The sequence below is a fragment of the Peromyscus maniculatus genome, chromosome 13 (assembly GCF_049852395.1).
Source record: "Peromyscus maniculatus bairdii isolate BWxNUB_F1_BW_parent chromosome 13, HU_Pman_BW_mat_3.1, whole genome shotgun sequence".
Lineage (NCBI taxonomy): Eukaryota > Metazoa > Chordata > Mammalia > Rodentia > Cricetidae > Peromyscus > Peromyscus maniculatus.
This window is the reverse complement of record NC_134864.1, coordinates 49388523-49403593: the sequence shown is the minus strand read 5'-3', so window position 1 is coordinate 49403593 and position 15071 is coordinate 49388523. Positions and strand designations below refer to the sequence as shown.

Sequence of the window (15071 nt, the reverse complement as noted above, 5' to 3'; positions counted from 1 at the left end):
TGTGTGTGTGTGTGTGTGTGTGTGTGTGTGTGTAGAGGTTGAAAGTTGATGTGGGGAAACATTCTTAATTGTTCATGCATCTTATTCATTGAGTCAAGGGCTCTCTATCAAACCCAGAGCTTACTGACATGGTTAGTCCTGCTAGCCAGTTTGGTCTGAGGGTTCTGCCTCTGCCTTCTGAGGCTAGACTTACTTGCTGGCCACCATGCCCGGCCAGACAGCACTTCCACAGCTTTCTGGCACCCACAATCTGGTCCTGAGGCTTGTGTCACAAGTACGCTAGCCACTGAGCCACCTCTCCAACCCTAAATAAAGTATATCTGGATCACAATAGAATGCAGTGTTTTACATCAAATATTCCTTCCACTTACTATGCACCTCTCCCCTGTGCGTGCATGCGTGTGTGTGTGTGTGTGTATGTGTGTGTGCATGTTTGTGTGATGCCTAAGAACACAACAAAATAGCAGCAGCTCCACTCAGTAATTCATGATTTTTTTTAACATTTATTGACATTAAAGATGTTCTGTCAGGCATACTGCCTCGGACCTGTAATCCCAGAACTTGAGAGGCTGAGGCAGGACTGTCAGGACTTTAAGGTCAGCCTGAATATAGACTGGAGCCCTATCTCCAAAGTGTACAGCTAAGTGACATGATTACATGAAAAACAGTATACAATGAAACCACGCTAATGGAAAAGAAGCATGGATAGAGACAAAATTCTAGAAAACAATGCTCAGAAGTGGAAGAACAGTGGGTGCTTTCTTATTTTTGTTTCCTATGATGAATCATAGCTATTGCAACAAGCAAAACCCAGTTGGACCACATGAAATTGTGTAGGTGAATCTTGGTAACAGTATTTTATCTACTTAATGAACTCATTCAACATATATATATATATTATATATGTCTCTATATATTATATATACTAACAAAAATATTTATTAGTCTCCACTCCATATCAGGAAGAGCAGAAGCATACGTTGAACAAAGACAAAATACCATACCATGCCAGCTGTGAATCGGCAATGAAAGAAGACAGGAGGGAATTAGGGGCAGGATGCTAAGTTGCACACTGGTGGGAATTCAAAATACAGTCAAGTGTGCTTCTTTAAAGTGATGATGCATAAAGAACTAGAAGAGGTGAGCAAGCAGGTGATATAGACACTCAGGCAGGAGCCTTCTTGGTTTGCTTAAGGACCAACAGAAAGGCCAGTTTGACTGGAACAGAGGCAGGAAGTGGTAGCAGGTGAAACAGAGACTTAATGGGGACAAGACTTTGTGCAGCTTTGGCTTTGACTTGGAGTGGAAGGTAGAGCTATTAGATTAGCTGGGCCAGAAGTGACATCACCCAATCTGCACATTATCTGCAGCCAGAATCTTAAGAACAGACTGAAGCAGGGGACCGGTGACTGTGACAATCCAGGAGAAGACAACGGTGCCTTGGACCAGGTGTCAGTGCCAAAAGTGGGAAAGAGGAGACAGTTTGAAGATGAAGCTGCCAGGGTTTACCAAAAGGAAGTGTTTGGCCTGGGAAAATGGATGGATGGAGGTGTCCTGAAGTGACACAGGGAAGAGGGTGGTGCTGTGGAATAATCCTTCTGTACACTGTGAACATGTATTACTCTCATTGGTTAATAAAGAACCGACTGGCCTATAGCTGGGCAGGAAGAGATTGGATGGGAGAGTCAAACTAGGAGGATTCTGAGAAGAAGGAGGGTGGAGTCTGGACTAGCAAGCAGACGCAGAATGAAGCAAGATGGGCATGCCATACTGAGAAAAGGTACCAAGACACCTGGCAAAGCACAGATAAGAAATATGGGTTAATTTAAATGTAAGAATTAGGCGGTAACAAGCCTGAGCTATTGGCTGAGCATTTATAGTTAATATTAAGGCTCTATGCGAATAATTGTGAGCAGCTTTCAGGACAGAAACTTCCACTGACAGAATGGTTTACAATAGGAGGTAGGACAGGGATTTCGAGCTTGGTTTGGACACAGGAAACCTGAGATACTATTAACCATGGAAACTCCATTTCATCTCCTAGACTTAGCCTCAAACTTCCAGTGAACTCATTAGAAAACCTGGGTAATTCTGGGTAAAACAGAAGGGGACCCCACAAGATCCTGACAGGATAATGTTAATGAAAACAGCAATCTGCATGGTAGAAAGCACCTATTGATTAGTAAATCTAACATTTTGGTGGGAACTCATACTAGATACAATCACCATCTCAAATACAATGTGAAACAAGAAAAAGAGACTAATGAGGAACAAGAAAGTCACATCAGGATGCTGCTTTAGCAAAGACGGAACTTGACCAACATCAGGCCCCCATTTCCCTTCCCTGACACGAACCCAACCCTGCACTGCTCACCAGGAATCAGGCTTGAAGGTATTGACTGCCCTCGGCCAGCACCGGAAAGAAAAGAGTTTAGATTTATTTCACAATGGGCACCTGGGCTTTACCAGCCTATCAAGACCCAACTCATACATCCAATGACAGAGAGCGGGAACTACCGGAGCAGCCATGTAATTCCCAGAACGGAATGATGTGAGTGCTCAGAAGAGAAGCTTGGGATTTAAGAGAAGCTTGTCCAGCAGCTGGTATCAGTCTCAGGGATGTTTTCAGTGGCCTAGTGTAAAATCGGGGGTGATGGGGATAGCTGAAAGCTTTTAAAATTAATTTTCTTTTTTTCAGTTCTTAGGGTTTTTTTTAGTGTTGTTATATTCTTATATAAGACGATGGTGAGAAATAGTAACATTTTGTTTGTTTTTAGTGTCTGTTTTGGCTAGAGACATACATAAAGCAACCCTGCAGATACTGCTATAGTTCTGTTTTAAGTTTCCGGGTCTGGGAAATGGAAAGGTCTGGCAAATGGTGACCTATAAAAAATGTATTTGCTGGCACTAAGCCAGTGTCCTTCCCGGCTCCCCATGGGTGACAGAGCCTGCTGCTGAGCCCAGGCACACACCAGTCAGCCATCTTACCTTCCCGCTCCCCACTGTGTGCCGACTGCCCTGTCCTTCTTCATACTCTTTAAAGGACCTCAATCAAGTCTTCAGCAGGAATGAGAAAGAGTCCTCTTGGCAGCATCAGCCAGGAGTGGTGACGCACATCTGGGTGGCAGTGGCAAGTAGGTTACTGAAAGTTCAAGGTCAGCCTGTTCTACATAGTGAGAGCCAGCCTCATTTTTTAAAGAGTATGGAGACCTCGGACGTCACCATCATTTACTGGGGAAGTAGCAGTGATCTGAGCATGAGAAAACCCAGCTCCAGCTGGACTCTGCCGCTCACCAGCCTTTCCATGTGGGCAAGGCAGAGCCTCTCAGCTGCAATCCTTTCCTTCTTTTCTAAGTATCCTTTGTCCTATGTGCCTAAAGGGACTGCTATAAAAAAAATTACAGATTGCCGGGGAAGTCTCTCTAATTGATGAAAATCCTAGTAACTGTAAGGAATTCTGAAAAGTGTTAAATGGCATAAATTTAATGATGGATAAGCTCATACTGTACAGCTAAGTGGTGCAGGTTTCTATCTTAGCTCTAACACAGAGCAGAATAACCTTGTCCTCTAAGAGCCTTCCAGGAGTCAGCAAGAGATGTAAAGCACTGGGCACCTAAGCGTCCAGATGATCACTGCTGGAAGAGACCACTCAACAGAGACAGGAAGAGGCGAGGCAGCATCTGAGCGGGCTGGCTGAGAGTGGCTGGGTGGGGTATCTACAATCCACCAGGGGCCATGTGAAAGATGAAGCCAGACAAGTAGTCACGGTCAGATCACAGGGACCAGATGACCACCAGGAGGGCTGTCACAGTCTGCAGGTGGCTGAGCTATCTATGGTCCAGTCAGTCGCTCTGTGGCTGGACTGCTGTTACCTGGACTAGTTACGGGATCCAGCGGAACCAGGATTCCCAATGAGCAAACTAGAGAAACAGGCGACGAGAGGCCAGACGCAGGGGGACAGGAACAAGAAGTAAAAGAAGCATGTGACTAGCTCTTAGCAAACCTTACAAAGCTTACCGAGTTCAGGCTATAGAGAAGTAAGAAAACGATGTGAAATGGACGAGGTTACATGGATGTGTTTTTTTCAGGCTTCAGTGACTTCTATGGACACATCAGTGGAGACAGCCAGCAGGCAGCTAGAGACACGGGCTGGTGGTGATCTCTTCCCAGTCACTGTAGACTTGTAGGTGGATCAGGACGCTCTCCCTGCAGCTGACCATCAAGGGTCCTGAGGAAAGGGTACCTTCCGGCATGCACAGGGCTGCTGGACAGCCTCCAGTTAGGGACTAGGAATGGGAAGGAAGGCAGCGGAGGTCTTGCCTCTCACGCCTGCTGTTAGAGAGCCAGAGGGAGGCGGCAAAGGTGCAGATGGGAACTCAAACAGCTGGAGGATAAAGAAGGCCACGAGGACGACGGACCCAGGAGAAAGGAGCCGCAATGGTCAGGGGGACACCAAAAAAGGAGTCTGCAGAAGTCACAATGCCTTCAAAGAATGAAGTTCCCAGTCTGGGGTCACGTAAGTGAGGGGGCAAAGAGAAAGGGGAGGTTTTCTTTAAGTTTTAGTAGTCAAAGGGATGCCTGCAGACACAGCGTAGGCAGTGGTGGGAGAGAGCGCTACTCAAGGACAAGGTATTAGTTAGTCAAATGTGCTACAACAATCAGGACATGTTCTGAGGGATTCTTCTGTGCCATCCCTGCAGGGCCACAGCCCACATCTGGGGACCCTCCTGATGATGCACTCTTGACACGGAAAGACCCAGGCTCTCTGATGCCTCTAAGCTCAGCCTCTTCTGCCTCTTCCTCCTTGTTTAGCTCTGGTCTCTTCCCGAGTTTCAATGCTTATTTGAAAACAGGCCAGCTAACATTACCGAGCACATCCTCTGTTCCAGGTACTTCCCCCTACCTTTAGACTTTTTCACTTATAGGTGGGACGACCAGCTCTGAGAGCTGCTACAGAGGTGAGCTCTGGGGCCTGAATGTCTAACCTCAGGGCCTACAAAGCCACCTGCCCTGGTGCTACTACATTGTTTTTGTCCCCTTTTTGGTCTTGGTGGCCCAGCTATAGTCTTGAGCTTTGTGGTGACCTGGAATGGCTACCCCAGGGAAGCATGCTGTACCAGCCTACCCCCAACCCATCCTGTGAGAAAGGTCCAAGTTGACCTCAGACTGTTCCTGAGAGTTCTATAAGCGCTTTCATGTTTGTCTTCTGACAGAACAAAATCTAAGGATGCCGCCGGCCTTCGGTACCCCAACCCGAAATGAGAGCTGGGGCTCCAGTATCTAAGACACAGAGTTCTTATCATTTACGCTTACGGATCCAGGGCTACAAATCTCAAATGCCTACATACCCAGGAACCTCTGTGAATGAATGGGACGGGCTGGGATTAAGAAACAGGACAGGCATTATTGGACCTTCCAGGAGCTGCTGGGCTTGTAGGGACAGCGGGAGTAGCAGAGGCTACAGTGAGGTAGAGAGTCCTCGATCTAAGCCAGATTTCTGCTACATACAGATGCGGGAAGCCCTGTGCAAGGAGAGCTTCAGAATTTCAAAGAGAAGAGGGAAGCTGTGTGCGCGTGCATGTGCGTGTGCGTGTGTGCATGGGCACATGTGGTGTAAGCGTTATATGGGAACTCCCACTTTTCAAATGTCATTTCAGAGCTTAGTGGAAGCCATCCCCGTAAGGCTAAACAAAACAGGTCTGTTGGCCAAATTTAGCCTTGAGGTTCCTCCTGTTTTGGACCTCCGATTTACACCTATCCTCCTAGCCCTGAGCTGAGTTGAACGTACAGGCAGTTAGTTCTTCCTCGTGTCCCTCCAAAACATGTCCCTTAATGGCTGCTGATCCCAGGCTTCCTGACACCGCCACCATTTTCCAGAGTTCTTCACACACCTTCCTGTGTGGACACGATAAATAACTCTTCTAACAACACGGAGTTAACGAGGCCTTGAGCTAATTCAGCAGGGTCACCATCTGGGAGTCATCAGAAACAGGACTGTCAGCGCTGTAAACACTTGAGGCTTCATAGAAGACACTGACTCGTTCTAAACGAATCAGTGCTGCCAGTCAAGATTTGCAGCAGAGATTCGAGAACGAGACATCCATTTAACAACAATAACAAAAACAGTGAGGATGAAAACCGTACAGTCATAATAACAAGGGGCCTAAAAGCAAACTGTGACTTCCCTAATAAGGCAGAGACCGAAGCTGGCTCCCTGGCGGTCAAGCGCCAATACGATTAATCAGTCTGTTTCCAGTTTTCTCGAGACAGCAATATTAACAGTTTGTTTTACTCTGTTTATACGGTGCTGACAGGTCTTCGGCATGTTGGGCCTACTTGCTGGTGATTAATGACCACTCTCATTCTGAAGTCAAACTGGGCAGGAAGAAAATGCCTTTTATGACTAGCTGGGAACCGAATTCTCGGGGATTTCTGTTGTTGTTTTCCTGTTCCCCATCAGCACCTCCCTCTGTTAATCTCTTTATGAATGTCTGAGAATATTCATTCTCCCCTAACTGGTCCAGCTTCTTTCCCTGCCCTGAGATGCTTTGTCCTCTGCTTAAAGAGGGACCCTAAAATGTACACTATGAATGAGCTCGGCATCTGGAAAGGTACTGTTGGCTTATTTTGTTATTAAAAATCTCCTTTCTGTAGAAATGAAAGAACAGGTGGGAAGTGGGTCTGGAAATGGGAATTTTAGCTTATTAAGTAGGTGATGATCTCTTTTCATATTTACAGACGAAGAAGACAGCAGAGTTGAAATGATATACTGGTTGCTGCAGGAAGTACTGTCACAGAAAGTCTGGGAGATCACTGCATTAAACAGTCATATTTCAACAGAGGTCAAAAGATTTGAGATACTATAAGAGGACCCACCCTGTCCACATACTTTCCCACTACTTATCACTAGTATACTGATCTTTTCTATTCACTTTGTGTGCTTGTGTGTTGGTGCACACGTTCCTGCTACGGGATGTATGTGCAAGGCTAAGGACAAGTTTGTAGGCGTTGGATCCTTCCTTTACCACATGGGCTCTGGGGATTGGACTCGGAAGCAAGTGTCTTCACCTGCCTGCCACCCTTCTCTTTGTGTTTGCTTGTTTGTTTAGACAGAGTCTTGCAAGAGAGCCCTGGCGGAACTCATACTCTCTGTGTAGCACAGAATGGCTTTAAATTTGTACACTTCCTGCCTTAGCTTCGTAAATGCAGGGATGACAAGTGTGTGCCACCACATCCAGTCACCAAATTATTTTGTTTATTTTTACTGTACTTTATGTTAGTGTGACAGGATCTCTAGCAGCCTGGACTGGTCTTGAATATACTACATATAGCCAAGGGTAACCCTGAACTCCTGATCCTCTCACCTCTACAGACCTAAGTCCTGGGATTCAGGGATGTACTATCCCAACATCATCTTAACAGTACCTAAGGGTAGGGAACCTAAAAAGATGAAAATTCAACAAAAGAGAATGGGCTTCTTGGAAGGTTTGCTAGGAGACAATATCTCATTGCCTGCACTCAGGATCAGTCACACACACACACACACACACACACACACACACACACACACACACACACACACACACACACCCAGCAGCTTTCTAGCCCACTCCCCTGTGTGCGTCTCTCCTCATACAGCAACAGCACTGCATTAGTTCTGGCAGAGGGGACATCAGGAGTGGCTTTTCGGTGGAACATTGAAGTCAGAGGTAAGAACCATCTGATCTGGCTGGGCGGTGGTGGCGCACGCCTTTAATCCCAGCACTCAGGAGGCAGAGCCAAGTGGATCTTTGTGAGTTCGAGGCCAACCTGGTCTACAGAGAGAGATCGAGGAAAGGCGCAAAGCTACATAGAGAGACCCTGTCTCGAAAAACCAAACCAAAACAAAGAACCATCTGATCTGAAAGCACCATTAATAATAACAATAATAATAATACTGTATAGTGAGTGCCTACTATGTACCAGCACCTTGCAAATGCCTGAGTATGCAAACAACTGTGACTGTACAGAGTGGAACAATAGTCTTTGTTGGAAGTCCGAGATATGAGAGAAAGTAGAACAAGAGACTTGGCTACGTTTGGGCAGACTTTAAACTCCTATGTGAACATCAATAATGCAGCTAACGTAAAGGTTTGTCTGGGGAGGGAAAAGTGATACTGGCTAGACTAGTTATGAAGTTTTGTGACCATTTCTGGGAGAGGAAAGATTTACCAGTTATATCCGAAACTGAAGTAGACATTTTTTTTAATGTAGCAAAATTGGAGTTTATCGAGAAAGGTTTTAAAACAGATGTAAGCAGGAAGGGGAGAAGGAAAAAGACTCACTTAAGGAAACTGTACTAAATGCCTAGAGTAGCCTGGCCTTCCCAAGAGAGGTGCCTGACTAAATATTCTGGCTGATTTGATCAGTTCTTTCTCTAATTTACTCATTCAAACTCTTTGTGGGTCTGGATGGATGGGCTGGTTAGACATCACGATGAGAACAAACAGGGAAGCAAGGACAAACGAATGAGGAGACGTCTTCCTCACACTTAGTGGGCGACTGGTCTTGCTCAATGTCCAGTGCTCTCGAGTGACATTTAATAGCCATCGGCCTGTCTGTCTGGACGCTCAAAACTATACACGTTGCTTTATGCAATGGCCATGAGCAAGCCCGCCCAGAAGAAAGAAGTGAATGAAAGGACAGGAGGACGGCCATCTTCGTTCTCATGGCTTTGGGAATAGCCTCCCATGGCCTCTGTCCTAAACCCCACTTCTCTCTTGGTGGTCTGGCTACAAGGCATAGTACCCTGGGGCAAAGCACCAGATTGCTGGAGTGGAGGCTGCTAGTCACCCACAAGAGAAGGAGTCTTCTACTTAATTTGCAAATGCATGCCCTATTTGGAATACTTTGACCAAAGCTAAACGTTATTCTGGAAAGGGCTCTAGCAGGAGTCCCATGCGAAGTGTGCATCATCTTCAAATATAGGTGCAAGAAACATAAACTCTGTGCAAAGTCAGAAAGGACTGAAGGAGCAAATAAGAATATTTTGAGGGATTAAAAAAAAGTCTTTATCTAATTCAGTTGCTAAATGAATTGAAGACACAGAGTTCTACTGTCTTGCAAACAAAGTCCTGAGATTTTTTTTTTTTAGATGTATTTATTTTTATTTCATGAGTATGGGTGTTTCGTCTACATGCATGTATGTACCGTGTGTATGCAGTGCCCACCAGAAGAGGGCACAGGGTACCCTGGAACTGGGGTCACTGGCAGTTGTCAGCTGCCATGTTGGCTGCTGGGAGTCAAACCCTCCGGGATACAAGCACGTGATTTTGACTGCCGAGCCGTCTCTCCAGGCCTCCAAAGGAGCTCTGAGCTTTTAAGATCTGCCTCGATTATATGAAAATATGTCTCTATTACTTTCTGGAAAAACAACTATGTAACCGAATGAGAAGTGTTTCTCACTCCATGGCAGCTGACTTTTCATTATTATTTCATAAGAGCTCATCTGGAGAGCATGTCCCTTTTACTATCTAGATTTAGCTGTTTCTGAAATGCTTCTTCAGATGCCTCAGGTCATGTCAGTTTCTGTGGATCTAATTGAATCTCTATCATTCTGATTCTTTCCAAAGGTTCTTGGAGGTAGGTTGACTTCCAAAAACATTTACTATGACTAATGTATAAGGCTTGTCATTTCTATTAAAATGAAAAAAAATCAAAAGGTATTTTAGGGACTTATCCATGCCATCAACAATTACTTCAAGTATAAGCTAGTTCGTATATGCCAAGGGTGAGAATTTAAATGCTCGTAAAATACAACTGTAAAAGAAGGAATTTTTTATGAGACCAAGCACGTTTCAACTTCATTTTAAGGATGTGAGTTTGGCTTGGCCTTGTGTGTTCTATGAACGATGAGCTGACTCAGTTACAGAAAGAAGAGCAGCCTGTACCAAGTGCAAGGTGAAGGGCAGAAGCCTAGGATGTGCATTTTAATGCCAAGCTTTCCTGCCTGTAGCAGTTACAAAGTTTGTATATTTGACTTTGTATAGAAAAAAAAAGATTTGAATACCCACGTTTCTAAAAGTGCTTTTTAGTTGTGAAGTTTTTCAAACCTGCTCATGCTTACGGCTGGTTACTGGTAAGCAGTAAGTAAAGCCTAGAAAAGCTCTGAGACCTGCCTATATAACCTGTGAAAAGGCCCTGGGTAGGACCTTACATTAGCATCCAGGTAGGGAAGGCCTTACTGCTCTGAGCTCTCAATCATGGGTTCAAAGCTTTGAGTTAGGCTGAGAAGTGATGTTCATTTTTGCTGGTCAGAGGAGAAAGTAAAATGAGCCAGAGGCAGGAGGTGGAGGAGGGAGACACACGGACCTGGGAAAGGGCTGCCCTGGAAAGGTGCTCAGGGGGTACCCGACCAGTGGGCGTCCTGGGCTGGCACCCTGGGCTTACCTGCGGCGCAGGTCCTCGGCCACCGCCGCCCGGCAGCTGAACAGATAGGCCCGGAGCGACTTCAGCTGCTGCCGCAGCCGCACCACAGCGGCCAGCGGCTCTGCGTGGAGGTACAGTATGGGGTTCTCCTGCTGGATGTCGATCAGGGGCTCTTCATACACGTACTCCAGGAACTCCTTGGCCTGCTTGGACACCTGCAAAACAAGCCCTGGCCATCAGTGCTGGTGAATCACCCAGCTTTCGGTACCCGCCCGCTCTGCCGGGGAACCATACTGCAGTGATAAAGCTATGTGTTTCTATACATGGCTAAGTGAAGAGGCCCACAGAGGAACTAAACACAGCGCAGACCACCTCTTTTCACCTTCCAGAAGCTCAGCTAGCAAGCGTGGAAGGCATTTACTCACTCCATAGCTCAACTGTGCAAGTAATGATACGAACCCACACCTGTGATGGCACAGAAAGAACCACACAGATCCGTCAGACCAGTCATGTTCTGTTTTGATTGGTCTTATATATCCTACTGTAGGGACCTAAGACATGACCACAGGAGGAAACTAGGTGAAAGGTACTCGAATGCTTCCTGTCTGCATGTTCAACTTCCTGTGAAGCTGTAATTATTTCAAGCAATGTGGGAAAAGAACTCACAGTCTTTAAAAACTACATAAATATAGGTGCATGCACATATATTTCACAATACTTTAAAAAAGTATCTTTTAAAACAGAAAAACTACACATATTGTGAAATATTAATAGGAATATTGAGATAAATAAATGGGTATTCTCAAGAAAAGAAAAAAAAAGGAAGGAGGGAGGGAGAAAAATTATGTGGAAAGTGAATTGACTAAATAGAATGGCTGTAAACGTGGGCTGATGCAGTCAACATATCCATCCAGCTCTTTTTTTTTTTTTTTGAGTGTTTTTTTTAAATGGCATTGTTCTAAGAGGTAAACAGTGCATTGGCAATACAATGCACCAGAGAAAGAGAGAGAAACTTAAATAGCAAAGAGCACTATCACGTGGGTACCTGGACTCTCTCTCTCCATGCCAGTTTCCTGATACGTGGGTGTAAACTGCCTAGTGATACCCAGAGTCGGCTGAGCCTCTACTTATGGAGCTAACCCTCTCCAGAACTTCCCACTAACCCTCTCCAGAAGCAAGGCTGGGATTGATCCCTAAAATAAACACCTCTGTTCATTAAAAAGAAAACTGAAAATCCACCATGCTTTCTTTACATTCCACAGCAGAAGCTTGCTAATGAAGAGAGAAAATTCAAGCCCTACCCTCAAGGGGCTATTTAGTACAAAAGATAAAGGACTCCAAACAAAAACCACATGCAGTCTGCCATCACTAGAGACATGGGGCCTCACAGGTAGCTTAAGGGAGAGGAATCACCTTTCCTGGGGAACTAAGAGCTAGGTAGGCCTGGAGAAGCAGGCGACACTGGATCTAGCTGTGGAATTAGAGGTGGAAACTCATTTGACAGAATGGACAGGGAATTAGGAGGAGGGGACAGCAGGCTGACAAAATCACCAAGTGTCGTCCCCCCCCCCCCATGTATAATATGGAAGTGTGATTACTAGATGTGAGGCTATTATGCACTAATTAAAAGAATGCTTCTTACACACGAACATAAGGTTCAGCATCACTATCTTCTTCTTAAAGTGGAAAGCTCACTTCTAAGTTTACATTTCTTACAAGACTACAAAAGTACACCATTTCTTAAAGTGCGTGCATGTGTGTGTGTGTGTGTGTGTGTGTGTGTGTGTGTGTGTGTGTTCATTTACTTCTGAGATATCTGTTGTGCAGTGTGACCCTATAATATCCTGCAGAGAGTGGCAAAGTTAAAGGAACTTAAATAGACTGAAAATCCAGGTTACAAAACAGCCCCCAGAGTTGGCCAAGACCTTTCGTTGCTTTAGCAATCAGAAACAAGAAGGTACAGAGTGCAGAAGCCTCTGTTCTCTCATCTGTGAGGCAAAGACATGAGCAGATAGCAGACAGCATGGCGGGCCAGGCCTTCAGGGAAGAACAAAGCAGTCATGGCCGGGTCCTCAGGCACCTCCCAGCTCCAGCTCCATGCAGAAAGACAAAATTGAGTCGTTTCTGAATTCCATGTTGTATTCACTGTGTTTAAATATCTGCTGCACTTAAATATCTCCGATGAGGAAAAAAAGCCTCATGGTGTTCAGGGAAGTGAAGTACAATCCACTTGAAACTGTTGCTAAAAAATGATGTATTGTACAATTCAATTAGTCTTCCTGGGTGTACAGAACAGTGTTTATACTGAGTCAGGGCCCCGCTGAATTAGGTTAACAATGCTACCTTTTAGTAGGTGAACAGAAGGACAAAGGGCACTGGCCAGTCTCCCAGGCCTTAAAAGGCTTCTCTCTTCAGGTGCTACTTAAGCCCAAAAGCAAAAAGGAAAAGAAAAAAATGTTTTACAGAGACAGTAAAAGCGGGGACTAATAGGACGGACAGCAGCTACTGATAGCAGCCCTGGCGAACTGAAATGACAGAAAAGAAAGAGACAGCTGGCTTCAGGAACATCCACGGCACTGCCTTCCTCCCCCAGAACACATCGCTGACATGCTTGCCCCCGTACGTGAATACATCCAGAGCTGCTGCAGCCGCCACTTTGACGACCAGGCTGAGCTCAGGGTCTAGGTCTTCAGAGCCCAGGCTCTGTAGTTTTTAGGAAAATTTGCAATTTGGTATGAAATAAATGCTAATTTTTGCAAAACAGAGCTTTATAATTAATCCCCTTCTGATACCTTGAGCTCTCAAAGTTTTCTACCCTCTATTGGCAAGATGATTTAACACTCAAGCTCCACTATCATTAAAAAGCATTTTCCAAAAAGAAAATCTTTTAAATGAGTATTAGCCCAAAGAAGAAACCAATCTCTTGTTAATCTAAGGGAAGAAGCCAGTGGTATTCTTGGGTAAAAGTTCCTTTCCTGTTAGTCTAAACATGACATGAATCACATGTTAACACCAGGCGTGTCCCAATAAATAGCTGAGCTACTGTCCTTCAGGCAAAGCAAATGATAAAAACCAAAAATGCCAAAGTGCTACTTTTTATTTATTATTATCTTGTGAATGTGTGTATATGGAGAATTGGTAGGCTGGGGCAACATTTTCACATCATGTTTTGCCTGTGGAGGTCAGAGGACAACTTTGAGGACTGGATTCTCTCCTCTCGAGGCTGGTTCTGGGGACTGTACTGTGTGCTAGCCTAGCCTAGCCTGGCCTAGCCTGGCCTAGCCTAGCCTAGCTAGGAGGAATTTCCTAGGAGGAAAAGGCTGAAGAAAACACAGGAGGGCATGATCTTAGCAGGACAAGGAAAGGTAACGATAATCTAGTCACTTTTCATCAATCTGTGGTCCCAGGATTACTAGTCCCACAAAAAATGATGTTTTCAGGTGTTAGGAAAATAAATAGGCTGCATAGCACTTTCTTTTCTTGGTGATTCAAAGTGAAACATGTTTTTCTATTCAAACTGAGACACTAGTAAAGAAAACCTGCTTGGGCTGGGTTAGGATGTAGCTCAGTAGTCAAGACAAGGAGGAAGAGGAAGAATAGGAGGGAAGTAGAGTGGTAGGAGGAGAAGGAAGAAGAAGGGGAGGAAGAAGGAGTAAGGGGAAGAAGATCACTGTGGAATATTCCTTTACGCTGTGTGAATATATGTCTCTGTGATTGGTTTAATAAATAAGCTGACTGGCTAATAGCTGGACAGGATAAGGTAAGGAGGAGGGGCAAACAGAGAATGCTGGGAAGAAGAAGGGTGGAGTTAGAGAAGCAGTGAGCAGACACAAGATGGACATGCAGTACTGAGAAAAGGTACCAAACCACATGGCAAGGAATAGAAAAAAATGGGTTTATTGAAAATTTTAGAATTAACTAGTAACGAGCCTTTGCTATTGGCTAAGCATTTATAATTAATATTAAGCCTCAGTGTGGTTACTTGGGATCAGCTTGTGGGACAGAAACTTCCACCTACAAATGGCATTCAAACATTTGGCACCTACATCCACATAAAACTGGAGAGAGCTTGGGAAGGGGTTCTAGATCACATGCTTAACTTATCTACTTCTCAAATCTATTTGAGCATAAACAGGACAGTTTTGTTCAATTCCAGCCCTGTAAAGGCAAGAAGAATGGGAGAAAGGTTGATCTGTGCCCCATTCCTCAACTGGAAGCAGAACATTCTTCTCTAACTCACTGTCCCCTCTTACTAAGCTGTAAACTCATTGGCTCTTTCCAATCCTCACCAAGATGGCCTTCCTACAGAGCCCTACTAACAAGTGCTGAACTTGTAAGTGTTGCACAGAATCTACTTTGAAGAACAGTGAATGAATCCATTTTTCTATATTTAATCAAGTCCAGGGACCCCAGATGACTCATTTATGGTCATGTCATGGCAGAGTAGAGCTAGGACTCAGAACCCTGGACACCTTGCTGTGTGTTCAGTAGTTTGCAGTAACAGTTCCTCCGGTTTTTAAGTACTCTGTCATAACTTACTTGCTCACTGCTCTTTAAAAGTGGTGTTCCCTATCCCTCCTCTACCCTTCTTTCCTGTCAGAAGACAGGTATGCTGAACACAGAGACAGACTATAATGCAATTAGGTGGCATTGGCATGTAGGCT

General features: G+C 45.0%; 1 protein-coding gene across 3 annotated transcripts in view; it reads right to left on the bottom strand.

The window, feature by feature from the left end:
* Positions 1-15071, bottom strand: part of Plekhm3 (pleckstrin homology domain containing M3) — a 164960-nt gene that overhangs the window by 81726 nt on the left and 68163 nt on the right. For all 3 annotated transcript variants that reach the window (XM_042260222.2, XM_015993891.3, XM_042260221.2), the window contains exon 5: positions 10429-10622. In XM_042260222.2, the coding sequence (XP_042116156.1) occupies positions 10429-10622 (194 nt within the window). The remainder of the gene's footprint in view (positions 1-10428; positions 10623-15071) is intronic.